At 49.0% G+C, this 27560-nt stretch overlaps 1 protein-coding gene across 5 annotated transcripts; it reads left to right on the top strand.

The window, feature by feature from the left end:
* The first annotated feature begins 403 nt into the window (after nt 1-403).
* LOC129783535 (endoplasmic reticulum-Golgi intermediate compartment protein 3-like) lies at nt 404-20319 on the top strand. 5 transcript variants are annotated; one of them, XM_055793483.1, is made up of 6 exons: nt 586-1227; nt 1887-2006; nt 13555-13648; nt 14802-14967; nt 16625-16681; nt 16871-20319. In XM_055793483.1, exons 1-6 carry the CDS (start codon nt 1167-1169, stop codon nt 16964-16966), a joined length of 594 nt encoding a protein of 197 aa, XP_055649458.1. In that variant the 5' UTR covers nt 586-1166; the 3' UTR covers nt 16967-20319. The 5 variants fall into 5 exon arrangements, 3 of the variants coding, with proteins under 3 accessions (XP_055649461.1, XP_055649458.1, XP_055649460.1); XM_055793486.1 differs by lacking the exons at nt 586-1227; nt 16871-20319 and adding an exon at nt 404-566 and having other exon boundaries at nt 16625-16858; XM_055793485.1 differs by lacking the exon at nt 16871-20319 and having other exon boundaries at nt 596-1517; nt 16625-16858.
* Nucleotides 20320-27560: the final 7241 nt, after the last annotated feature.

Genomic DNA, 27560 nt, shown 5'->3' with positions numbered 1-27560 from the left:
AGCAATCGTTACCAGTATTTATCCTAGCTAGTGCTAGCCAAGTGGGAGGGCCTCATTCTGTACGAGTACTTGGTGATACCGAGGGTCTGCTAAATGGCCTTTTTGCTTCCTCCTTTCATCCAGTTCAGTCACCATAATTCAGAAAAACCTGCTCAGCTGTTTTTCTTTCTCAGCATTTGTTATTTTTGACGCCATCCCTATAATAAACTGTGCAGTGATGGATCGGCTGCAGTACCCGCTTTTTCCGCTAGATGGCAGCAGCGCTCCAGCCAAACGGAGGGCCCCGTCCCACCCACGGGCAGCGCGTGCGCAGAACGGGCCCGGCGCCTCGGGGCGGGGCTTCCGGCCGCGCACGCGGCCCCGCGAGGCGGGTTCGTGGCTTGGGCGGCAGCAGCGCGGGTGTCTCGCTCATCCGATGTCGTGACAGTCAGCCCCTGGGCCGGAGCAGCCGAGGGGAAGAGGCCTCTGGACTCGCTTCCCAGTGAAACGGGGCTCTTGTGTTTTTCCTTTGTACCCGGGTTCATCCGGAATTGCACGTTGACAGATCGAGGGGAGCCGAACTGAAGGTCAGCCGAGATGTTACTTTTGTACATACGCCTTGTGCTTGCGAGTCGGGCTGCTGACTGCGGAGGGATAACTTTCGTACTTGCCGAGGGCCCACGATTCTCCGTGTGCCCGCCGCTTCCGAGTGCTGCGCTGCGGCTCGGGCAACGGCCGGGGAGGAATTGCTGGTGCCGCGTGGTTACGCAGCCGGGCCTGCTGGGCGCTTAAAGCAGCGCGTCCCGTCGGGCAGTATCACTTTCGTAGATTGTAAAGGAGCCTGAGGTGCAAACCCATTTACATTTCCGTACGGCGGTGTACTTGTCAGAGAGCTCAGTCGCACTGGCGGAGCTGGCACGGGGTTCCCTCGGGACTCCAGACTTGACTGTCTCGTTGAAAGGCTCCAGAGCCTGCTTGGGAAGCCACTTGGCAAGGCACAGCTTTGCCGTGGATTTTGTACTTGAATTCTGACTGTAATGCCAATGCCACGTCTTAGCCTTTCTCCAGCAGTTACAAAAGCAGAATGAGCGTTAAGAATCCGATTACCTTTTAACTAAATTCAAAACAAAGTTGCGGGATGAAGTGACTGGAAGTCCTGCAAGTCTGACTGGGTGTTACTGCCGTGCATGTTATCCGCCTGTCTACCGATCGTTCCTGCCTCGTGTTCTGCTGTGGTAATTCCTCTGGGTAATGCGTTGGGCTCTGAATGTAGTGCATCCTGCCTTCCTCCTGACCCCCCGAGATGTTATCGGTCTTTGCCTTCCTCACGTTTCACAGGGCGTGGGAAGGCCGGGGAGACGGGAAGCCTCGGCTGTTGTGTGCAGAAAAGCTGTCAGCCTTCTAAGAGAGCATGTAGCCAGCAAGCGCATCGTGGTGCTTCGGCACCAAGCCGATATGACAGACCTCAATGTTTTTTGTGAAAAGGGATCACAAGGAAATGTGCTGATGTTGAAGGGGGAGAGGTGGCGGGGGAAGAGGTAGGAGGCAGCTTTCGACCAATTTTAGGCTTAACTCCTGTGTTCCTGAGAATGGTTCTGGGCTTTGAGGGGTTTGCTTTTGGCTTTGTGCCTTAAGTGTGTCTACCTTTGAGGGTAACGCTTTCTTGGAAGTTGGAAACGGTCCTTCTGGGACACCAAACCAAACCCCGTACCTGGGAGGGCCGTTTAGCGTGCTGCACCGTGCGTTTTATTGCCTGTCGGTCACTTGACACTAGCTGTACGTGCTCTCCCGGTTTGGCACGTTCTTACCCTGCTGGCTGAAAGATTCTGTCTTTTCACTTCCTCGGCTTGCCACAGGCCATAACACTTGTGTGTTCATAGACCGCTTTCCTTGCTCGCTGCTTTCAGATTTGAGCATCGATGCCATGGACGGAGCAGGAGAGCCTCAGCAGGACGTCGAGCACAAGCCGTTTAAACAACACTTGGATAAAGCTGCCAATTGTGTGACTCCAGAAGCAGAGAGACGCGGTAAGATGCTATTCTGTCATTCTTGGGTGGATGCTCGCATAGCCTTTCCATCACCGTATGCCTGCTATGAGATTCATGGGAACAAGGGATGGCTGAATTCACAGCGTTTTAAACACCACAAACTATTGAAAAGTTTATAGGACACAAATGTATTACACTGGCAGATCAGACAAGCTCCTGTGTGTGTGTATATACATTATACTCGGTACTTTTGCGAGGCAAGTCTTTGCCTGGTCCCTCTGAAACTGGGACAAGGACTCATCGATGCATTTCAGGAGCAAAGCTGCTGAGTGAACGGGCTTTTCCTACTAGAAATCAAGCAGCTGCTCTGGCAAAACTTGGCTTTGGTTGCATCTTTAAATCCTAGGAGGCTGAGAAACGGGACGAGCTGGTTAGAGGAAAGAGCCTCTCTCCAGGGAAGGCTCCGCTGACTTGACCCTTAAGCCTAAACTTGTGTCTTACTATGTTTGCTTTGTGTGTGTTAATGCATACCTGATTAACAGATTTCAGTTGATTTATCAGTTACAAGTTGGAGTAAGTGGTCCTTGGCTACATAAACCTCTCCTCTGTATTTTTGGACATGTTATGGCTTACTGTTGTACTTCAATACAAACCGGGAACAATTCTGGTAGTGTTGCAGTCTAATGGTAATACTGCAAGACTTTGTCTTTCTAAAACGTGCGGTCCTTGTTATCTGTTCTGGGAGATAGTGTAGTTTTGTGTATTGGTGTTGCCTTCACAGGCGCGTGGTGACCTGGCTCAGGAACGGCACGGCGGCCGACCCCTGGCCGCGCGGTCCATCAGCTCGCAGACACCAACGTGGTGGGTGGCAAATGGCGTTTATTGCTGAACGACGTGACACTTTATAGCCTGGGTTTACAGTGTCACTTCCGTCTGCTGACATCATAAGCTACAAGCTGTTGGCTACCTGGAGGGGGGCCCTATGTTTCCGTACAGCGCGAGATCTTCCGGCCGCCAGGCCCTACCTGGCACATTTCCCCTCTCCCTATGTTTAACTAAACAGGCTAAAATAGTAAAAATATTTCTAAAAAAGAGTACAAAGATAAGGCACACTGAGCAGTTGGCACTTGGGAAACGACTGGGGGTAATGGAGTGTAGCTTGGGATACCTGGGGAGAGCCAGGGAGAATCGGGGGAAATACTGATCAAGTACATTTTTAAGGCAGTTGTTGGTGTTCTACAAACATGATGTTGACCTTTTCTAGCCGGCTCTGGACAAAGGACACGAGCCTGTTTAATATACAGGGTCCGAAGATCAGTGTCAGCAGGATCATTGCAATCGGTCCTACCAAGGTGGGTATCAGGGTGGCTAGCCACGGTGATTGGTTAAACCATGATTCAAACCACCCCTGTTGGGCTTCCCTGTCTCTTTTTCTTTGAGCCAATCTCTCTCCCAATTTGGCCATCGAGTCTCTAACCACTCCGGTGTGGTCAGCATAGAAGCAACATTCCTCTTTCAGGGCGGCACAGAGGCCTCCTTGTTGCATAAACAGGAGGTCTAATCCCCGTCTGTTCTGCAAAACAACCTCTGAAAGCGAGGAGAGGGATTGCTCCAAAAAGGTCATGGATTTCTCGATTTTTTTGTAGGTCTTCATCGATGGCGGCTTGCAGTTGAGACAGGCCTCGTCGCTGGGTCACCAGGGAGGTCACTCCCGTGGCCACGCCGGCTGCTCCCAAACCAAGCAGCGTCGCTACTGTTACAGCTGTCAGTACTTCTCTTTTTTGAAGCCTGCTATTGGCCTCTCCCCAGTAGCGGTACATTTCTTCTTCTGGATGGTGTAGGATCCTGGGAACAATCAGAATTTGTACACAGAAGTCAGCAGAATCGTCAAAAATTTTGAGGGACACACAGGGGGTTACTCCTGATTGATGGCAGATCCACATTCCGGGTGCGGACGGGATCGCCAATTACGGGTCTTGTCAACAGCAACGGTTTTTGCGCAGACAGCACTATCCCAGCTCGCTAGGGTGGCATTACCGACACATACGCCCAGGCCCCTGACTTGGTTCAAGGTGACTCCTTTCCGTGGCGTGTCCCACCTACACTGGGTTGGATTGCTGTCTGATGAGTAGTCGAAGGAAGCATCGAGGGCAATGCCCTCGTAGAAGGGGGGATAGACGTCATAACATAACCAACAGGAATTCATGACATCCGGGTTTGACTGATTCAGTGACCGAAAGGTGGCATCTAACGCGCTAAAAAATGGCTTGTCGGGTGAATGGTGAGAGTTCATGTTAGGTTGGCTTGAGGGAACTACCTGCTTGGTTGGTAAGGGATCGGCTGGGGCGGGCATGGCAGTCTGCAAGTTTTCTTTTCTTTGCTGGTTATCGCTTTTGATCACGACGTTGGGGCCAATCGCTGTTCCGCTTTTTACTTCCTGTTTTTTAATAAAAACAGTCCCCCCCTATCTGTGCCGGGTAGCCAGTATCTAACGCCCCAAGTTTTGTTGATGGTCCATCCCAGGTCGTCTTCATTGGTGACATTTAAGAAAATATATTGGCAGTCACATTTCCCGCGGGATACTGTCCCTCCCAACCCGTTTGGTCTCCTAGGGGTGCAGCTTGTTGGCCCCCAACCGGTCTGAAGAAACGGGTCTGGTTTCGCTACCTTCCAGCCAGACGCGATGGTTTCACAGCCCCAGCGAGAACAGTAATACTGGTAAGGGACGTTGCAGTAAGATCTGCCGGGGTTAGAGCTGGGACACATATAATACATTGTAGTGTTCGAACAGGGGGGTGAGAGGATTAGGTCACAGAGATATACTTGGAAGCCGGGGGGCCCCGGGGTAACAATCTTTCGTAGTATCTTCTGGTCCTCCCGTCTCGCCAGTACCCATTCCCACGGCTGATGTTCATACAAGCTGCTAGACGGCGTTATGAACCCCAAAATTGAGATCACACAAAAACATCGCAGCCCTGCCCTGCGGGGGCTGTTCCGCCGTTATCTGGACTTTGCCGGTGCAGAGCCCTCGGATGCGGACAGGCCGCTTGCCGACTCATCGTCTTCTCTTGCCACCAGGGTATACGCGTTACGGGGGTGTCCGATGATCCGGTCCTGCAGACAAAAACTCACAGTTTTCATTAGTTTTATTCCGAAGGTCTGGCTTGATAGACTTAAGTGGACACCATTTGATTCTGTTATCTTTTCTGACCGCAGCACACCCTCGCCCTGTCAGAACTAATTCCCCCCCTTGTTCCCACTCTCCTAGCTCATTTCTGATCATGACCGACGGGCCTTCTTCTAGCGCTGGAGTGGCCCAGTGCTTCTGGGCAGGGCTATTCACCTCGTCTCCCCTGGGGAGCTGGTTTAGAGCTAATAGGGCTGTCGCTAATAAGCGTGCCTGGTCCCCTGAGGGAATGGCGTTGGTAAAACCTGGTTTTGCTAATACCTCTAACTGAGATTTCAGAGTTTGATTTGCCCGCTCGACTATGGCTTGTCCTGTACTATTATACGGGATGCCGTGTATCAGAGTAATACCCCATTTCAGGGCGAATGCCTGGACTGATTTAGACACAAAATTCGGACCGTTGTCCGTTTTGATCTGATTAGGGATGCCAAGCCACGCCATGGCTGTTAGCCAATGTTGGATGGTTGCTTTAGCGTCGGTCTTAAGGTGTTGTGTCGCTATGATCACCCCGCTATATGTGTCTACAGTTACCGCTAGCCATGCTCGAGGTTTTAGCAATTGGCAGAGTGTAAAATCTGTCTGCCACACCTCGGAGGCTTTAAGACCTCTGGGGTTAACTCCGCTAGACCACAATGGTGCTTTTTGGCAGTGGGGACATGTAGCTACTATATGTTTCGCGTCAGTGGCCGAGATCCCACATCTCTTTGCTAACGCTTTAGCTCCAGTGTGGAGGGACTCATGTAATTGGTGGGCATCTCTTGGTGTCCACAACCCTTTTGCAGCGGCATCTGCTTTGTCGTTGCCGATTTGGAAGAACCCTTTGATTGGGTTATGGCTGTTGACGTGGATAACCGATATAGTGCCCTTTCGGGAAAAAAGTGCTTCTTCTAGCATCAGAGCTATTGTGGATGTTGACACGCCGGGCCCCGACATGGCTAAGCAAAGCTTGGCCACGAACATTGAATCAGTTACTATGTTGAGGTGTTCTGTCGGGAACAGACCGCACGCCAGCGATACAGCTGCTGCTTCCAGCTGTTGGACGGAGATCGCACGATCGGTCATTTTGACACAGTGCCATTCTCCTCCCGACTGCCATACTGCTGCCGCAGTTGAGGTCGCTGAGGATGCGTCTGTGAAGACCGTTGGTCCCTGTTGGGGCCGGTCCATGATTTTCCATGGGAGGTCGATGTTGACAATAGCTAGCATTTGAGTCCAGGGGGGCTTTGTGGCATACCGGACTTCCCCCCCAAATCCGACGAGGGCTATAGCTAGATATTCTGACATTGCCACTGATTGTGCTGGGAGCTGTTTGCGGAAGGGCAGGTATATTCTGGCTGGCTCAATGCCCAGATGCCTTAGGGCGAGTTTTTTGCTTTTCGTGATGAGGTTACCGAGGCACTCGACTCCCGGAGAGAAAGCCCGTGACGTTTTCCCCAGCACTACCCATTGTATTGGCTGAGCTTTTTCAGGAGGGCCTTGGGCCAGCGCTCCTACTCCCCCCCCTTTCCGTGAAATGCACGTACAGATCGAGTGGTATAGCTGGGTTCCACCTGGCGAGCGTGTTTGATGACACCTGTTGTTCGATAAAGTCGAGAGAGCTTATTGCCTCTGTCGTCAGAGTTTTCTGTTCCCATGGGTGTTTCCCTTTCAAAAGATCGTACAGGGGGGCCACGATTTCGGGAGGGATCAGGACAACATTGCGGAGCCATTGCAAAGACCCCACTAACTGTTGCATATTGTGGAGTGTTTTAACGTTTTGACAGATTTTTATTTGAGGGGGTGTTATATAAGAACTTGTGATTCCCATTCCCAGGAAACTGACACAGGGTCCGCTTTTAATTTTTGCACTCGCGATTTCAAACCCGTTTGTCTTGAGGGTTTCTGAAATTATTGTCACCAGGTGGTCTACCTGATTGCCTGATGGTGCGGCAATCAGGATATCATCCATATATTGAATGATAGTCGCGGTCGGGTCACTGCGCCGAACCGGTGCCGGTGCCCGATCCACTGTGATTTGACAGATAGTGGGTGAATTGGTCATTCCTTGGGGCAGCACTTTCCACTGGAAGCGCAAGTTGGGGCGTTGGCTGTTTGGGAACACTACAGAAAAAGCAAACCGCTCCTTGTCCGCCTCGTGCAGAGGTACTGAGAAAAAACAGTCTTTAATATCAAGGACAGCACAAGGTTGTCCCTCCGGAACCATGGAGTTCATGGGCAACAATGTTTGAACAGGACCCATTGGCTGGATTTTTTTGTTTACCTCGCACAGGTCGTGGAGGAGACGAAACCCCTCGCCTGCTCGTTTGGGTATTACAAAGACTGGGGTGTTCCATGGGCTAGTGGAAGGCTCTATATGGCCTCGTTGTAGTTCGCGGTCAACTAACTCAAGGAGGGCATCCATTCGAGGCTTTGGCAGGGGCCGCTGCTCGACCCACACTGGGTCGGATGATTTCCATGTCAGTCTGATCGGCGGGAGTGGGTGTGCGGCAGTGGCCCTTCCTGTAAATTTGTCACTCTGGCTTTTAATAAGGCTAGGGCGTCCCTTCCTGGCAGGGGTGGGACTCCTGACATGACGTATGGGAAGAGGGTAATGGTCTTTTCTGGTCCCTTTTCTGTGTGAAGCGTGATTGCTACCAAGTGAGCACTCTTCCGAGCTCGGGTTAATCCCCCGACTCTGCCCACCATGGGGGCGTCTTCCAATTTCCAACGTGGGGGCCAGCTCGTTTCAGGAACGACTGTAACATCTGCTCCGGTATCAATCAAAAAGGGGATGCTGATGGTGGTACCGTTTAGGGAATTATGGAGAGAACAAACCCCCATACCACTGGCGGGTTGTCACACCTTACTGCCAGGGCCACCCAGGGGTCTCGCCCCCAAAGGGTGGTCCCTGCTGTCCCTGGGATGGAGGCCAGGTTTGTGGGGTCGTTGGCTGGGCCATAAGGTTGGTTGCTTCCCTCGGGGACAACGGGTTCGGGAGTGACCCCCCCTGTCTGGGGTTGGTGTAATGGGGCTGCCTGACATCCCAAGTGGGAGAGGGCTGTGTGCGGCCCGGGGGCCCCCTCCCCTTCCCGTTTCCCTGCTTTTTAAGTCTGCATTCCTTCGCGAAGTGCCCTCTCTTTCCACAGGCCCAACACGGTCCTTTAGATCGGTTTTGCGGGGGGAGCGCCGTTGGCGGGTCTCCCGATTGGGGGCAATTGGTCATCGCATGGCCTGGTTGGCCACATTTGGGGCATGTCATCATGCTAGCCAGTGCACGAACGGCCACTCGGATTGGGGCCAGGTGTTTCTCACTCACGACATGTTTAATCATGTCCGCGAGACTTGACCCAGGTGGCAGCGATCGCAGGATTGCCTTGGTTTTTAGATTAGACTGTTGCCGCAAACAGTCTGCGACAACTGGGCCTTTTGCCTCCGAGGGCAGGGCCGAGGAATCGACTGCTGCTTGGAGGCGATCTACAAACTGTGTAAAGCTCTCACTTTTTTTTTGTTTTATTGTGGACCATGGCGATGGCTTGGCAATAACTCTAGAGGCTGTGCGAATGGCTTCTCTAGCTGCACGAGTGGTTGCCATAACTTCATGGGCCCGCAGGCCCTGGGCTTGTGCTTGGGGGGTAATCATTGTTGGGTCTGTACCCATCAGCCGCTGTAGGCTGGAGCCGTGTAGCGGATGATCCGCTCCGGTCACTCGGGCTAACTGCCTCGCACAGTTCTCCTCCCATTCCTGTTTAAACACAATCATCCCTGCCCCATCAAAAATCAACCTACAAGTCTGTTTTATATCGAACGGGAGCAAATCATCCCCCCCCAAAACCCCATCTATGAGGGCGGAGACCATGGCAGAATCGGGTCCTTTGTCCGCGATTGCTTTAACAATCGCTTGTATATCCTTAGGGCTTAAGGGCGAATGGACCCTCTGGCCCCCGTCCGTCGCTAGTGCGTCCGGGGGGGCCCAATTGGCGCACGCAATTTGTATTTTTCTCCAATCTGTGAGAGGAATTTCTGTCCCCTTACGTCTTCCTTTCCCCGTGAGTGGTGATACTTTGGTCTTTGTATTTGCAAGCCAAGTCTCCCACGCAGAGTCTGAGTCGGAGTCAGAGCCCGACTGACCGCGCACTGCCGGGCGCTGGTGGTATGTGGTCGGGCTTCGGCCTCTCCCTTGTCTTGCGTAATCGGGCGGGTCTTTCCCTTCTTGCCCGCCCCGCCTCCCGCTTGGGGCGGCGCCTGCCTTATAAGGGCAGTTCTGGGGAGGGTCATTCTGATTGGCTCTCTGCCCCTCGCTCCTGATCTTTCCCTTTTTTGGTCATGCCGATCACTCTTTTCCCTCCCATTCCCCTCCCCCTCCCCTCTGTGTGCGCCTGTTAGCGCTGGCGCTCCCCCCTGCTCCCGCCGGGGGCGGTCTCGCCCCGCCCTTCTTCTTGCTGCTCGGCGCCACCTTGGGGCGCACAGGGCGGTGGTTCAGCCCGTGTCGTTTCGGCCTCGGCTTTCGCCTCAGCGCCCCTGGCCTCTGCAGCCAGCCTGCCCCAAAAGGAGTCCGCCGAGGGTCCTGTGGGCGAGTTGGAGACGGAAGAGTCGTTTGGACGCTGAGTGGGCGCGTCACTGTTCTGTCGGCTTTGAGGGTCGGCGGCACCCTCCTCAGCCGGGGGGCGTGAGGTCTGCGTAGCCGCCCCGATTCCCACCCGCGGGGTGGGTGACAGACAATCCCTGGCAGCCTTCCAGGTCTCCTGCTCATGTCTTAACTTTTTTGAGAGCCTGGACGACTTTCCCCCACGCTTTCAGATTTTTCCCGCTACCAGTAGACATCGTTTCGTCGCATAAAGCGCGGGAACATTTGTCCCACACATCTGGGTGGAGTATATCCACCGGCTGGTCAATGACCCCGAGCTCCAAAAGTCTCGCAACTGCAAGAGTAAAATCTTTGGGCTTACAGTCAATACCCCACTGCTCATGCAGCTGTAACTGACCTTCGCAAGAGCTTCCATCCTCTTGGTTGGTCCGGGAGCGTCCTCCCCGCCGGGCTGGTCCTGCCGCTCCGGCCGCCGTTCACCCGACTCCAGGTGATTGTTCCCGGGTTTCGGCACCACTTGTTGCCTTCACAGGCGCGCGGTGACCTGGCTCAGGAACGGCACGGCGGCCGACCCCTGGCCGCGTGGTCCATCAGCTCGCAGACACCAATGTGGTGGGTGGCAAATGGCGTTTATTGCGGAGCGGCGCGGCACTTTATAGCCTGGGTTTACAGTGTCACTTCCGTCTGCTGACATCATAAGCTACAAGCTGTTGGCTACCCGGAGGGGGGCCCTGTGTTTCCGTACAGCGCGAGATCTTCCAGCCGCCAGGCCCTACCTAGCAACGTCTTGGCATGAACTAAACTTGCTGATTTGTTGTAACTCAGATTTAGCTTTTCTGTTCTTAAAGCTGAGAGGCTAAACTAAGCCAAGAGCTGAACAGTGGGTAGGTACGAGACCTTCTCCTGGTGTCACAGAAGTGAGGTGATAGCGTTCTTACTGTTGTGTCACTTAGCAGCCTTTCTGTATTCAGAGGCTGTGGCGTGGCAAATGTAATGTCTGGGGTCAAACCCCACTTTTTTGTACCCAATTCTCTGTTTCCACATATGGGCCTCCTGCCTTACTTGCGTTGCCAGCCTCCACTGGGATTACTCGGTCTGAACCGGTTGCTCTCACTCCTTATATTATCAACGGAGAGGAAGAGAAACTTGCAGGGAGCAAACAGCCTCATCCAGGAGAGGCATTTTGAAAGCGATCAAATTGCATTGCATGCAACGAGCAATTTCTTCTGCTGTCTGGAAAAAGGATATGGCTGGTTTGATTTCCACCACGTGTGTGGCAAGTTAGATTGGAAGTGTCCACCCACCTTTGTGAAACTCTTATCAGTGTCTGTTAGTAGCACTTGATGTTCAGTCAGTTCTTTAAATGGCAACTATAGCAGTATTGTCTGGTAAAGGGAAAATCCACACAGACGTGGTTACCGCCGGGCTTGCTTTAGTCACGACTCAGAGCTGGGCCACCCCCCCAGTGGGTGACAGAGAGCCAAGGGATACAGCGTAGGTTATATACGCTTACCAGATCATTAGTCAATGTCTGAAGTTTTTAGGAGTTTCTTTTGGTCCTGTCAGTTCTGTGAATCCATCACCTGACTCTGTCCCAGTTGATTCACCTGCTCGGTTCCAGTCTGCCTCGGTTCCAAGCTCCTCCTTGGATCGTGATCTTCTTTCTGCCTGCTTTAACTCACACGCTCCTTCAAGCGCGCTTAGTCTTTGAAAGAGCAGTTCCTATTCACATGCACCAATTTTTCCAAAACCGCCTGTGTTTCTGAAAGCACCTGCGTCCACAGACTGATCATCTGTTGCTTCTCTGTTCTCCCACTGATTAACTGGGCTGGGTTTTAAACCAGCCTTGGATTAGGGCTATGCTAGGGACGGGGACTGGTTCTGCCACTTAGCTGCTTCGGCACTTTAAATTTCTTAGTTAAAAATACATTTTATTTAACATTAACCTTAAATTTAGTAAAGCATACCTAAATATTATGGAGTAGTATGTGGAGGCTTTTCCTGACCATAGTTACATTCAAATAGTTAATAGCTTAATGATTTCTATGGTAGGTTGCATTCCGTGCTGGGATGTCATCTCATTAATTTCCATGGATGGCGATAGAGGATTGAATTTTTTTTATTTTTATTTTTATTTACTGTTTCGTTTCCTTTTAACATGGACCAAGTTTTCCAGCGTCATGTGTCATATCTGCATGCAAGTCGAGGACCATGTTAACAGCACGAAACTTTGCATGTGGGGTTTTATGTACTGTGGTTTCTTTATAGTATCTAAGCTGTGTGCAGTAACCTCTGGGTGCTCTCTGAGATGACTCGACAGGCGGCTACCGATTACATTCAGAAAGCTGTTACTAGTTGCTGTATCTTGGAAGACTCCGTGTGTTGTACAGGTGTTCTTCAAATGGCAGGAACCACGGCTTTGACAAAGCGTAGGAATTACTAAGCTGCATTCTTCCTGACGCTATCTCTTAGTGTAATTACAGGATCAAAACCCATACTGGTTGAATTCTTAGTTGTACTCTCACCTTGTTTGAATGTTGTAAGCTGTAGAAAGTAAGTCTCATACAGTGGTTTAAGAATGGGTATATTTTTCTAAAATTTTTTATTTGCTTGATCATAACTACCATAAGGTGAGGTTAACAATTGATTTTCATGCATATTTCATACTTCCTCATTAAAATCTCTTTTTTTCTGTGGCTAATACAGATGTCTTACATACTCACTTCTGTCCGCCTGTTACACCTCCCAATCTCAACAAAGAGGGTCCCGATAACATTTTGTCCCCTCAGCGGTGTCTGACTTATCACCTGCCCCGGCCTTAGTTATCCAAGAATCCACCTTTTCGAGGCTCGTAAGAGGGTAGTGCGGCGGTGCCTAGACAGTGAGCCTTAGAGGGCTTCTGTGATCCAGCAGACTTGGTCCTGTCCTTCAGGATTTGTGAGTGGAGCAGCCTGGTTTTAAGGGGCCTCTTCCAATAAGAACCCATGTTTCTGAAAATTATAGACATGCAGTTCCTTGGCTCGCTTATTCCGAACTCCAAAGTTTACAGACCTTTTGTATTTGCTTTTGGAAAACAAAGGTCCTGTTTGAGTTTTCTGGAGGCATGTCTTGCCCTTTGGCAGGTTTCAGCTGTCACCAGCTCTCATCTCCTCTGTTAAGAGTCCCTCTGCAGCCTTCTGCATTTAAGAACATATTTGTGCCCCAGCTGTACGGTGGCCGCGCATTCAACACACAGGTGGCACAGACACTTGCAGAATCGTAAAGTCGTGACAAAGATAGAAATTCCTTGGAGATTTCTAGTAAGCCAGTGGTTGATGTGTGTGCATTGTCAGCATCGTTGTACTGGAGAGCTGAGTGTCAGTTTTCCGCTTGGGAGATTCCCGCTGTGATCTAGTTTCACAGCAATATGTAACTGTGTTCCCTACATACCTTGGGACAGGATTACGCGCTATGCGCTGCTGTCTGCTGTTTAAAATGTTGTTTATCTGACAGGTCCTGTATCGGTCGCAATTTGCTGTTTGGGTCTGCTTTAGACAAAGTTTTAACGAAGCCTTTGTGCAAGTAACATCTGATCGGCGCTCCGGCAAGGCTTACAGGTGGCTGGTTCTTTCTGTGGAGGGCGTTCTTCAGACGACAAATGCTACTCTGCTTCTTGATCTTATTTTGCAGCTCAGCAGGCCCTGTGCATTCTTTCAGGTGAGCTTCGGGTGCAGGATGCGCAGATTCTGACACAAAATCATTTCCTTCACGTGTAGAACAGTTTCTGTGCGTAGAGCAGAAGTACAAGGTGGTGTTTCTAGACGTGCCTCGTCACTTTGAATCCTCTTTTGTCTTAGAACTGGGGAAAGAAGAAGAAAAGGTGTTCGATCCAAATGCTTTGGATGCCGATCGCTGTGAAAGCTGTTACGGGGCAGAGTCAGAGGACATTCGGTAACCTTTACATCTTCTTAGTGCTTGAATCGGTACAGTCAATGTGGCATACGTGTTGGAGTTTTTTTTCCAAAATGTCTGTGAAGGTCCGTGCAGTGAAATCCTCCTGGGCACCTGTTCAGAGAATGGTGAGAGCTGTTGTGTTATCGTACGCCTGTGCTGCGCTCACGATTGTTAAGAGCGTGCACAGTTAGGTTGTCTGTTTTGTCTGCGTGCCTGTTTAAGGGCAGTAGCACAAAGATTGTATCTTAGCAAACAGAACCTTTTCTGGGATTACTTGGTGTCCAGAGGGGAGCTGTGTAAATTATTTCACTGTTCTGTGAGCTGTCTCGGAATAAAACCCAGTTATGGCTTTGCCTTCTCGTTTCTGCTGCAGGCTTTGCATCCTCATGGGAGCAAAGACCAGACACCCATCACTCAGACAAATGACGGGTGTCATTCGGTGTTTCTCATTCCTTCTACCTGCAAATTTGTGTAAGAATGGATTCGTGATAGTCCACAGGTTCTGGGCTATCCTTTGCTATTATTGTCTCTGTAGTAATTTAGTTTGTCACATCTGTCATGTTGCATCCTTCCCCAGAGATGTTTCCATCTTGAGGGATTCATGATTCCAGCCTTCAACTTTTTGTTTTGTCCAGCACAACATGGAACAGAGACAGACAATTGTTTTTTCTGGTGAGCGTGACAGAGACTCTGGTGAGTCCAGAGGTAGAAGAGCAATGAAGAAAGTTTGCCATTAACCTTGCCTCCGATGTTGGCAGTCTTTCCCTAAAAACGGAGGGAGGGAGGAATGGAAACAGGTAGATGCTTTGCTCACATGGGGAAGTTCCAAGCTGCTCAGAACTGTGGGAGACTTCCCACAGAAACAAATGTCATTTCTGCGGCAAATTTATTTGCCAAGGATGGACTTGGCTGTCTGAATGGACAGCTAAAGCCCTCTTCAGAATTAAGCGCTGCATTAAAACAGCTTGCGTCCTCGTGCCAAAATCTCAAAAAGTACGTCAGGAAGCTCAAGCTCCTTCAGGAGCATTAGACCACCTTTCAGTGTCCAGTTCCTGAAGTTTGCCGCTTTGAAACAAAATCCACCGGGGATTTGAGTCCTGAGCTGGAGTGTCTCTTTGTCGCTGTAAATATGATGTTTGTGCTCTTGCAGGTGCTGCAATACTTGTGACGATGTCAGAGAAGCATACAGGCGACGAGGCTGGGCCTTCGAGAACCCGGATAGCGTAGAGCAGTGCAAGAGGGAGGGATTTAGCCAGAAAATGGAAGAGCAGAAGAACGAGGGCTGCCGAGCGTACGGTTTCCTGGAGGTCAACAAGGTGAGAGATGGGTTTTGCCGTGAGCCTGCTGCATGGTGGTGATGAGCGTCAGAAGGCACAGTCGGGGCACTCTGCTCTTTTTTCCAACTTTAGGTGTTCACAGGACTGTAATAACCCCTGGGCTCAGCGAGGTACCTGTGCCTGTAGGGGGGTTCAGTAGGAGGGTCAGGAAAAGGGTGGGAAGGGGCTAATTCCCTGTTTCATGAGGTGGGCTGGCTGGAGAAGCTTAGCTTTTTCTACCATCTAGCTAGTGAGTCTTTTTACCGAGGTTTCTGGAGGGGGAGAGGCAGCTTCTTTGAGGTGAGGTTGTCCCGCCTGCCCTTCTAGTCTCACAACAGAGACCACCGGTGGGTGCTGGAGATAACAGTAACCAACAACTCGTCAGCAGAGGTGCTGGGGGGAGTGAAATGTTCCCTTCTTTAGAAAACCAGTGGAAGCAAGACTATTGGAGTTGTCAAGGTTGAAGATGCTTAAAGAGATGTTGTTTGCAACTGGCGTATGAAAACGTAGTACAAGATATGCCAGATGACCACGTAACTACCCTGTCATTTGGCAGGTTACCGAGCTCAAAACACTGGGATGTGCAGGTTACGTACCCAAGTACATTCTAGCAGTCAGGCCCAGGGTAATTTTTTTTTACTACTTTATTTCAAAATCTGGAGGTTTTTTTACATCTTTGTGTACTATTCCTGGAGACAACATTCTTTATTTCTGAAAACCAAAACCAAAACCAAACACACCCCGCCCTTTCGCTCATGAAGCCAGACATCGTGCTTTGAGCATCATCGTGGGTGCTGAACCATTACAGGACCCTTTGCCACAAAGTGTGGTGAGCAGGAGAGATTCAAAGGGGAGTGCTGTGGGTAGCAAGGGTCCAAGGGTGGGCGGGCGTCACTAGGGAAATTTCTGGGGGCCATTGTTAGGCACTTGCACTTTTGCACATCTCCATTCTCATCGGGTCCGCAGTTAACATACGCGACAGGTTTGCACGGACATTCAGAGGTGTAATGTAGCGTGTGAGCTTGATGCATTGAAATCTTCCAGGGGAGGGTGTGTATGATCGCTAGCGGGTGTCAGGGAGGACTGACACCTCATATCCATATCCTTTTCATGTTCAAGGTTAAAACTTTAATAACCTTTGTCTTTTGGGGGATTTTGGAGTGTGGGGGTTTTTTTGGTGGTAGGTTTAGTGCTTTATTTTTGAACACGGCTTGTTTTCATGGGTGCAGACATAGGACCGCTGTTGTTTATTGTATTAAGGGTTTTCTTACCCTGCCTGCTCACCCTCCCAGTTACTTCCTCCACTCCGTTTCTGTGATACCTTGTGATACCTTTTGATATTTCCCACAGCAGCAGTTAGTTCCCTCCCAGTAGACTTGATTCCTTCTTCTCATTTTTATGTCCGCTAAAATACTCTGCATAGAACAGTTGTTGTCAACATCGGTATGTGATGATGGCTTTCCACATGACTGCCTGTGAGGAAGAGGGGAAATTCATATCTTTTTTTAGGACAATATTTGCTGGTATTGTCACCCATGACAATGAGTTGCTTATTGTCTATCTTATTTAAACTAAAATTTTAAAATCCAACCGCCGGTATGTCTGCTTTGTTTATGTAGATTCAGGCTTTTTAATGAAAGATGACTGTCTCCTGCAGGTAGCTGGAAATTTCCACTTTGCACCGGCAAAAAGTTTGAGCAGTCTCATGTACACGGTAAAGTATTTTCTTTTCCTGCTTATTGTGACCTTTAGCTTCCAAGTGTTTCAGACCATTTCCTTTGAACATCTTTGCATTGCTATCTGTGGTAACAGCAGCACTGCTTCAGGGGGGAGGACACTGGTGAAATTTTGTTAGAGATGTTTAGAACTGTATCGGGAATGAACAGAAAAGTGTTTTCTGAAGGTGCTGCCACATGGGTCTGGGAGAACATGGAGGAGAATGTGTCTGGGCAGTCTCTCGGCCTCACTTGTTCTACAAAACTTTGCTGCCCTGCTGTAAACAACCTCAGGTACGGTGTTGGGTCCAGGACCTGAATATCAGCATCTCTGGAAGGGATGTTTTGGAGAAAAGCTCTTGAGAATTTCAAGGCAATTCAGAACTTTCAGAGTAAAATTTCAGTCGTGAAGGACTTTGACTTCCTCAAGTATATATAAATACACCGTGGCTGGAATGACAGTGGTAGTTTACAGAATCATAGAATGGTTTGTGCTGGAAGGGACCTTTAAAGGTGCCCTAGTCCAGCCCCCCTGCATGAAGCAGGGGCATCTTCAACTAGATCGATTTAAAGAATCATTCACCAATATTCGAGTGAGTGGAGGTTATCTTTAGTCTTTATTGGGGATCGCTCCACCAAAGTCGTGCACCCCAAGGGGGTTTTTCAGTCCCCTCTTTATACAAGCAACTCAGACCTATTCATTAACTTTCTGGGAAATCGTTTACATATTCATTACAATGCCAGGAACTTATTTACATAAGCTAGTGACCATGATTTAAGTCCTTGTCTTTGCCACCTTTCATAAACAACAGGAACTTGGGACCAGACAGCCTTTTTAAAGATGACAAATCCAAGGACTTCGCAATTAGTACATCCGTCGTGTTAGCAATAAGGGTCCTTGGACGTTTCCCAGCTTTTAGATAAACATAATTACATCACCCTTTAGATAACTGGCACATCATTCACCGTTCATTCCCCCCTTTTCTAGTAACTTTTGCAAATTCTTTTGCAACTACAAAAAATCATTATGCCTTATGATCATTCTTCGACAGCACCAAACAGAGCATTGAAGTAATACACATATTCCTAAAACTATTACAATAAGTATTATAATAAAAGCATATTTTAACCATTCCAAATTGGGTAACCACGAAGTCAGTTTGTCCCATATAACTTTAAAACTCCACGATAAATCATCTTTAGTAATTTCATGCAGGATCTGCACCTTGTTCCATATCTCATGGATGTCTGTTTAATCATTCCATCCATCAGATTGGGAACAAGTATTTTGCCCTGGGTTTCCAGGACATGCTCCTCCTGTCTTGTTCGAGCTTTCCAATGACAGTTATTATCACTTTTCATAAATATTGTGGTGGTTAGGCTTAATAATATTTGTAAATCAAATCTGGGACCTAACTCATATATTTTATTATCAAATAGGCAATATCCTCCGCCGTAGTCTGGCTTTTTCCAAAAGTCTGGCCAGGTAGTCCATTTGTCATCGAGATAATTCCAGTTTTGGGAGGCCACCCCATACAGGGGTGTTATCAAGCCTCCTTTAGGAAGAGAGGTACGTATCCAGCATTCCTTAGCTTTCGTAGCATTAACAATCATTTGCAATGTTTGAAGACTGGTATTGTTTACCCATGCTTCAGTTTCTAATATTTCTACAACAGTTACAATTAAGATCAGAATAACTTTACACAAATGTCCCTGATCCTTTTTGACAGTCCATTGTGTCTCCGGAGATATCTTTACGATCTAAAGAAACGTAGTCCCGTGGGTCCTGCCGGGGTGACAGCCCATGATTTCTCAGGAGCCTTCTTTATCCAAGAGTAGTGAATCCAGGCTGGTTATTCTCTTATCCTGACGGCAGTGAAGGTTGTCAGCAGCACCTGATAGGGTCCTTCCCACTTCTCTTCCAAAGGTTGCCCTGACAATGTCTTTATATACACATAGTCACCAGATTTAAAGGAACGGACTGGTTGATCCAACCCTCTGGCCCTTGTTCCCAATACTTGTTTATTTATAACTTTTAATTCTCCCTGGAGGGTCTTCGCATATTCACACAAATATCCCTCCCCTAACTGCCTTAAATCTTCCCTGGCAAATTGTAACTGGTACGGTCTCCCATACAATACTTCAAAAGGGTTCAAATTCTCCTTTGTTCTCGGTTTAGTTCGTATTCTTAATAATGCCAAGGGAAGAGACTGTGGCCAAGTTAGATTTGTCTCTTGTCCTATTTTCACTATCCGTTGTTTAATTAAATGGTTTATTTTTCCACTTGCTTGAGGCCTGTAAGGGGTGTGTAATTGCCAGTCTATTCCCAGTACCGTACTCACTCGTATTATTTTGGCACAAAAATGTGAGCCTCTATCAGAAGAGATTGTTGCTGGAACCCCAAAGTGGGGGATGATTTCATTTAACAATCCCTTCGTTACCTCTCTTGTTTTATTTGTTCGACAAGGGAAAGTTTCTGGCCAACCTGAAAACGTATCAGTCACAACGAATAAATACCGGTACCCCCCCTTTTCTTGGGAGTTCGGAAAAATCAACTTGCCACTGTTGTCCTGGATAATTTCCTCTACTAATGTTCCCTAGTTTTATTCTGTTTGCTACATTGGGATTATTACATTGTTTTATGACAGTATATAAGTTTCGCCCTATCAGTTTCTGATTTAGACTTTTATATAACATACCAGCTCCCCAGTGAGTCGTCTTATGTTCTGTTAGGGCTGTGGTCCATATTAAATTGGATGGCACCACTATACAGCCATCTGCCAAATAAGCCCACTTATTTAATTTTATTTTACCATTCATCTCCTGAATTAGCTTTAGGTCTCCTTTAGAATAGTTTGGCTCCTCATCTGTACTTAAGAGTTTGGATTTTACCTTCTGGTATTAAGGATAGTTCCTCCTTTCCTACTTTCTCTGCTGCTCATCTAGCCTCATGGTCAGCCAGGCGGTTTCCAATTTCCAAATCAGTGCCTCAATGGGCCATCTTACGTTCTTCCTTCCTGGATGACCCTCTTATAACAGCGGGGGCCATTCCTCACATCAGGGTCTGGCATGGCACATGTTCCCACCGCTCAACGCCTACTGGGTTGCAGCCAACAGCGGAGCTCAAGATTCTTCTTGGTGGCAAACACAGAGGCCAACCCAGTCTTGCCCTTGACTATGGTAGGAGGCACCTGACCAACCTTATTCCTTGTACTTCGTTGTCAATGCAGAGTTTCATCTGCACATCCCATAACAAGTCACTGTCATGGCAAAACACACAGATTTACATTAGTAGAACTGCTACAGAGTGTATTTTATTTCAGTTTTCATGCCAATATCCCCCACAGCCCTGCTGAGCAAGGGATATTGTTTTACCTGAACTAGGCAGGCCTTCCCTTATCATTTTTACTGTAACAGGGAAAGCATTTTTTTTTGCCTTACCTGGAATTTATTTCCAGATTTACCTGGTTAAAGATTTCTTTTACTTCACGGAGGTCCTCTTTTCCACTTTTCTGTTGAATTAAAGATAAGCTCAAGATTTCAATCACTTGATCATTTTAAACTTTTGGTTTCATTTCTCCTTTTTTAAATGTCTAGATGTTCTAATAAATCTCATCCCAACAAAGATTTTGGTGAATTTGGCATTCTTCTTTGTTTTCTTAGTTTGTACTTTAAGGTTTCCGGATGTTTTCCTGGTGGCCAGCTGCTCCCACAACTGTAACAAATTCCTTTCACTGAAGTTTAACATCAAATAAGTTGTTTTTGTATTCACTAAAAATTCCACCTCATTTTTTTCTAAATCACTATTATCTAGTAACAATCAACTTGAACCTTTATCTAGTCCTATTAGATCATCCTGATAAGTCTTTCACAACCAACTTTCCAACATCTAAATTTCCCCATCCGAGATTCACCTTCACTCTCCTCAGACCCGCCGCCTGCCCTAGAGGGGCCGTTACCGGTCCTGTTGTGCTGCAAATGCTGCAGCAATCGGGGTGACATTGTCAGGTCCTTCTGCTCAATCGTCAGCAACAGCAACCCCCTCCTCCCCGCCATCAGAAGGGTTCGGGGCAGGAGATGCTCTTCCTGCTCTGCAGGTTACACAAGCCTGCCTCTGCTACAGCACTTCTGTTTTAACTCTTTCTCACCCTGAATGCAAATCTGCTCCTTGTTGCTTTAAGTCTGCGTTCTTACATACCATGCCTTCGCAGGCAAACAGCAAACACCCTGCCATGCGTCCCGCAGGGCTCAGCCGCACCTTCGAGGGGCGACGGGGCTTTGTACAGACTCACCCCGATACTTTAACACTTTCACAAGGTCTTTGATTCTCCACCCCACCGCCCCGCCGCCCCGCCTCAGGTTTTACATACATCAGTACAAGTTTTTATCTTACAACGTGTTTCATTCTGGTTGCTCCACAGAAGGAACCACAACCTGAGCTTTTTAACACAAAAATTTCAACAAGGACATCTTTCTAGTTTAGGTCTCAGGGTTTTTTTCCTATCCTTTTCTAGAGCCATAATCAACGATCAGGTGATGTTAATCCCGCACTCTTTCTAGTGCTAGTACCATAGGATCCCGAGGGGGTACTAATCCACAGTCCTTTTGCCACTCAGGTTTGTCCCGGAGGACGAAGAACATGTCTGCATACGATACTTCGTCCCATTTTCCTTCTCTTCTCAGACACATTAATTGCAGGAGAGTGTTATAATCTAACGTTCCTCCCTCCTGAGGCCATTTCGCATCACTCCCCAATTTATACAAAGGCCACCACTGATTACAATATTTAATCAATTTCCTTCTATTTTCGGTGCCACCCTGTCCTACGATATCCCTCCAATGTTTTAATATACAGCCCAAGGGCGATTTTTCACAGGGCTTACTTCTTCCATTTCCCATTTGGCAATTTTAATTACTTTGTTTTTCTCCGGCCGCCGTAGCCACCCAAGGTCGGAAACGTGGGTAGAGCTCCTTACTCGTTTCGCACTCAAACGCGCGTCTCAAGCACTCTTGCACTCGCACTCAGTCAAAATAATTAAGCTATACACGGAAAATCAAAATGCGCATCTCAATCACACCATTCACACTCTCCGGGCAGCCCTCAGTCACACAAGCAGTATGTTACACGGTACCGTGCACTTACGTACAACTTTTAGGAACACTAACAGTTCACAAAGTATGCATTTCAATGAACAATTGCCAAAAAACAAACAACAAACAAAACCCCAAATTTTTCCTGGTCTTAAGCAGAGTGTTAAGTTTTCCGCTATTTGCCTAGAATTACCAGAATATTATTATTTTCCAACATACATTTCATAACTCCGAGTTTTGAACATGTAACAAGACAAGGCATAGAACAAACAAGACACAGAGCGCTATTTCAGTTGTTACATTCTAGGAATTCCCCAATTCTTAAAACAACCTAAAGGAAGTTTTTAGCTTCCCCCCCCCCCCCCCTTTTTTTTTTTTTTCCCCCCGATGCAAAAGTTTCCCTTTTACTTTTGCTGTGAGGTCCCTCTTGTTCCTGTGAGATTCCGCCTTATTCCGTCCCGCCCCCCGCTTTCCGTCACGAGGCCTCCGGGCTTTTAGGAATGGCAGTAACCTCGGGTTTGCTCGATCTGCCCTCAAGATCGCTAGCGGCCACCCCTTGGTCAGCAAACCCCCTCCCAAGGTACCTTTCCTCCTGGGGACTACGCTGCGCGCCGGACGTCTCTGTGCGTCTCACCAGCCGCCCCGTTACTAAACATACCGTTTTATCCGCGGATCCAGGGGTTTCTCTTCTGCTCCCGGGTGAACAGCTGAGAAGAGGAGGCTCCTCCGAGGAAATCTCCCGGGGCGCACCTAGGAGCGTCCGCTCCGCAGCTGGTCCCTCAGCCGAGCAGAAATCCTCCTGGCTGGCTCGCCAAACTGACGTGCGGAATTAGACTCTATAACTCGAAAGTTATAAAGTAGGTATGTTTATTGCGCGCAGATGCATGGGGATCGCTCCTCCACAAGCGTGCGTGCCCGAAGTGAGGAACCATCTCACATTTATACAATGAACAAATGAATATTCAATTAACGCCTATACATATTCGTTACCTAAACCCACCTTCTCTTGCTTTGTATGTTAATTAGCTTATCAGTCCTTTGCCTGGAGTGTGGTGGTCTTGCAGGTTTGTAGGTGATTCATGTCCTTGTGACCATCTGATCTTCTACAGCAAGAAGACTTAGCACTCCCTCCCTCTAGATAGCATTGGAATGTCTCTCATCCTTTTCTCATCCTTTTTATAAACAGCCCCTTTGTTAGAGGAAGAAGGGCAGGTGTCTCCTCAAAGCTGTGTGCCTATGTGACCAGACACCGCACCCATGGCCAGTCACCATACCCACATTCCTTGAGCAGACATATACAATCACGATCAATGTCCATTGTCCCCATTTCACACTATTTCTCCATATCACGTCGAGTCGGGGGGGGGCTTTTGGGGGCCCTGCCGGCTCGGGTACAGAGTAGGGGGGGTCCGATCCCTTTGCTAGGCCGGCAGGCTGGCATCAATTTGGGGGGCCTTTGGGGGCCCTGCTGGCTTGGGTAGGGGGGGGGGAAGTCCGGACCCCTTGCTAGCCCGGCAGGCCGGCATCGAGTCGGGGGGCCTTTGGGGGCCCTGCCACCCCCGGGTGCCCGGGCAGCCGCCGCAGCCGCCGCAGCTCTGCGCGGGGCTTTGTCTTTCCCCCAGCCGCCAGCCGGGGCCGTGGCAGCGGGCTGGGGCCGCAGGGGCCGCATCGGGGCCCTCGGTAACGCTGTGGCGGGGGGGGCGGCTCAGGAGCCTCTGCAGCCCCTGCGAGCGGGCAAGGGGAGGAAAAGCAAGCCAGCGGGGGGATCCCCACTCCACGCCCCCTACTACTGATTGCTCTAAAAAGTATTGCAAAGGGCAAGCGTTTAACTGCCGGGAGGGTAGTTAATCCCAGATGTATCCTTCACGAGCTATCATTTGTAAAAGGAGTTCTCAGTGCTGGGGAGACCAGCCAGGAAAGAAAAAGTTTCCAAAGAGGGTTGGAAATTTCTGTCTTCTAGTCCTAGGGAAATGAAACTTGAAGCCATCTTCTGGTGTGCAGCCCAGCAAGTTATTGTGAGCCTGTCTGGGAGAAATTAGCACCTAGTTAAAAAGGTGGGAGTGGCAGCCAGGGAGGAGGGTTACAAGAAGGCATCTGCCTTGAGGCTGTGCTAAAGGGAAACTGTAGGTCCTTGTTTCTCAGCAGTTCAGCTGAGGGATGCCTCTAGGAAGAAGGTCCTGGTGCCAGGGCATAATTTCCATGCCCTGTTCTTTTTTTCTTTAGTGACAGAGGGTGCCGAGGGCTGAAGGCACCGGCTGGATGCTCAGTGCCCTTCCATTTCCCTCTGCAAGGGTTTTGGGTGGGTGAGAGAGGCAGCAGCTGTGACCCGGCTGCAGATGTGCTGGGCACGTCAGCCCGCAGCAAATGTGGAGTCTGACACCTTGTGCCTCCTATGGGACAAGACCCTGCTTGTAAGCAGTTGCTGGAGAAAAGCTGGTGTGTGATCAACTTCTACCTTAATTGTCCTGTGCAATACCACCTGCAGCTGGGTTCTATCCCCAGAGCTGAGATGCTGGTTTCCCTGCCTTTCAGGACCGCTACAGGTGCGTGTTTTCAAGATCTGTTGGTGTGGCCAGCATGCTGTAAGGGTACGGGTAACAGGGTTTCTCAGTAACGCTTCTTGTGCCTATCCTTTACCAGACTAACTTGGTATCACTTTCTACTAAGAAAGCTTATTCTGTGTGCTGCTCAAAACACTGGGCTGCTCGGGCATTAGAGAGAGGAGAGAGTCAGAGCGGCGGTGGGGGGCCCCGCTAGGCGGGCATCGAGCCCATCGGGGGGGTTCGGTGGCGTTCCTGCCGGGTCAGGGCGGTGGTGGGTAGCCCTGCTCGGGCGGCTTCGATCCCGTCGGGGGGGTTCGGTGGCTGCCCTGCCAGGTGAATGCAATGGTGGGGGCCCCGCTGGCCGGCATCGAGCACGTCGGGGCTGTTCGGTGGCTGAACTGCCGGGTGAATGCGACGGTGGGGGTCCCGCTAGAGCGGCATCGAGTCCGTCGGGGGGGGTTGGTAGCTGCCCTGCCAGGTCAGGGTGACGGTGGGGGGCCCCGCTAGGCAGGCATTGAGCCTGTTGAGGCGTTCGGTGGCTGCCCTGCCGGGTGAAGGGCAGGGGTGGGGGGCCTAGCTGGGCTGGCATCGAGCCCATCGGGGGGTTCGGTGGCTGCCCTGCCGGGTGTGGGCGGCGGTGGGGGCCCCGCTCGGGCAGCCTACAAGGGTAGCTTTAGGGTTAGGGTTAAAGTATAGGTTAGGGTTAGGGACATGGTCAGGATAAGGGTTTGGTACATGCAGCCTACAGTTCTACCAGAGAAGGTGCCAGAAAGGAGTTCTGTTGGTAGTTCTCACACTGCCCCGGTAGGCAGCTGAAAGGCACCACAAAAGTGGGGCTACCTGCTTTCTGGGCTGAGATGGGGAACCGCTGACTTTTGGACTGGGCTGGTGACAAAATGTTCCAAACACACCCCATGCACAACTGCACCGGGGAAGGTGCCAGAAACGAGTTCCTTTGGTAGTTCTTACACTGCCCCGGTAGGCAGCTGAAAGGCACCCCAAAAGTTGTTCTACCTGCTTCCTGGGCTGAGATGGGGAACCGCTGACTTTTGGACTCGGCTGGAGAGAAACTGTTCCAAGGCACACCCCATGCACAACTCTGCGGTGAATGAAGAGACGGGACGCAGCTTGATGCAAGCAAATGTCAATTTATTGTACAGAAGCACGCGTTTCTATACACTTTCAGAAGCTGCGCGTTTTAAACAGATTGGTTCTTGAAGCTAAGCCTTGCATACTAGGCAATCCCTGATTGGTGGTTAACTGCCAGCAATTAACAGCAAGGTGTTGCCTTTCCTTGGCGCCATCCGTCCCCCACTCCCCTGTGCTCTGCAAACATGCCCCATCATGTTGTTAATTGTTGTCTGGACAAGCTCGAGCACATTCCCCTCAGCTAACGGATTGCCGCGCATGGTCCTAGTTTGCAGCCCGCTCCGCTCCTGCATCTCCCCCTTCCTGTTGCACAAAAAGAACCTTTGAAACTGAACGAATAAAAACAAGGTATAAGTAATAGAACAAATAAAAAACCAACTAAGACATATTATCAATGTCAAAATAACCCACTGTCCTTGTTCCGTACAATTTTACAATTTCCCCTTTTTGTTTTTGAACAGCTAGTACCAGGTTTGCCATGTTCTGCAGGGCCCTTGCAAACATGACAGCAACCAAGGCAATAGCAAACAAACAATACTGCCAACTGAGTGAATGGATGCCAAAAAGGCTGAAATTTTCTCAGATGTTGATAACATGTTGCTGCAATGGGGCGCCTAAAATCCACGCAGCACATACCATCAAAACCCTCACAGCCATGTCCTTGAACCAACAACAAAAAGCAGCGGCAATTTTGACTCACATTCTTAACTGCCTACCAAACAAGGTGATTTAACTCTTTAATGCTTTCCTTGCTGTTACTCCGGAGAAGAGAAGAACTGCTGCGACACGTTCCCATCATAGCCTCCTACTGCATTAGCATCTACAGAAAGACAATTATCGACATTCAAAGTGTAAACAATATCAGCTTCTTTTGGATTAACATTATACATAGGTGGAAGGGCACACCAAACAAGAACTGGTTCTGTCAAAATGTTCGAAGCAGCATGCCTTCTCTGAACATACCTCGGGGTCATTCCCTTCATTCCCTCTCTTTTTTATGCAAAGAGAAACACTTTTACCATAACAGAGAAGCCCCTATTTACATCTGAGCCCGGACACAAACCGCAGCTGTATGCGCCACCAGGCTCAGGGCAGAAATCATTCATGCAGTTACATAGCTATGTATCACTACAAGCATGCAGACACCTATTAAACACTAGATAACCATGTTTATCTTTCCTAGTCTCCTTCACAATACCCAGCTGTTCTCTCGTCTCTTGTTAGGTCAAATATTCTCCAGTTTCCTCTCCTATCTCTCTTCAGACATTCTCTATCCTCCTCTTTTTTGCTTGTTAATTGCGACAAGGCAAAGGCTGTGTGTAGCTGGGTGACCATGACCTGATTTAAGTTACAATCAACTAAACACTGAATACAGGAAAAAAGGCATGGGAGACATAAGGCAAACATCAATAAGGTGGTTAAAGATAATTATAACAAATCCTGTAATACTTTTGAGTCATGGCCCAAAGTTTCCCAGCCGTGAGAAGAGACCAAAGGCATCCCACCCCTGGCTCTGTTGCAGATCTTTGTTTTAAGGCTTTTGAGTTTTGTATACTTTTGTAAATTAATTCAGAGTGGTCACTCAGATTCACATAACGCATCCTATCAAAGTCTTCACACTTGTGTCCCTGTGCTAATAATAAAAATCAATAGCAACTCGGTTCTGTAGCAACATATGATGGACAGAATCAACATCTGTTAATAAGCCAGAAAAAAAAGAACAGTATTTGTAGTATTACTTTGTTTAGCAAGCTAGCAGCCTAATTTACTAAGCAAGTTAAGAGCGTGTACTATTCTTACAGAAGAGATTAGAGAAGCAAAAATCTGTTATGCTGCATTCCAGAACTCAGCCTGAGAATTACAGTCTGCTGTGAGTTCTGCGTGACAATCATTTGACACATGTTGGGGTTGCGATTGTGAAAGTTGCCCGTTTACAGTTTTCATTGACATTATCACAGCTCGTTGTTTTAAAAGCAACCCTTGAGCTTCCTGATGTTCGACTTGCTGCAAAATATTCTGAAGCCAATCAATCAAGTTAGTATTAAAGTTAGTGACTCTCTAGGACCCTGCAAGACTGTGGCAAGACTCCCGCAAC

This window comes from Falco peregrinus, unplaced genomic scaffold (genome assembly GCF_023634155.1).
Source record: "Falco peregrinus isolate bFalPer1 unplaced genomic scaffold, bFalPer1.pri scaffold_51, whole genome shotgun sequence".
Classification (NCBI taxonomy): domain Eukaryota; kingdom Metazoa; phylum Chordata; class Aves; order Falconiformes; family Falconidae; genus Falco; species Falco peregrinus.
The sequence above is the reverse complement of the archived record's forward strand: the minus strand, read 5'-3'. Positions and strand labels throughout refer to the sequence as shown.

Bases quoted from the DNA above. Each gene is read 5' to 3' on its own strand.
- LOC129783535 (XM_055793483.1), top strand. From the start codon at position 1,167: ATGTTATCCGCCTGTCTACCGATCGTTCCTGCCTCGTGTTCTGCTGTG. The intron at 1,228-1,886 runs GTAATGCGTTGG...CGCTGCTTTCAG, and splicing joins TGCTGTGGTAATTCCTCTGG to ATTTGAGCATCGATGCCATG. The intron at 16,682-16,870 runs GTAAAGTATTTT...TGTTTTCTGAAG, and splicing joins TGAGCAGTCTCATGTACACG to GTGCTGCCACATGGGTCTGG.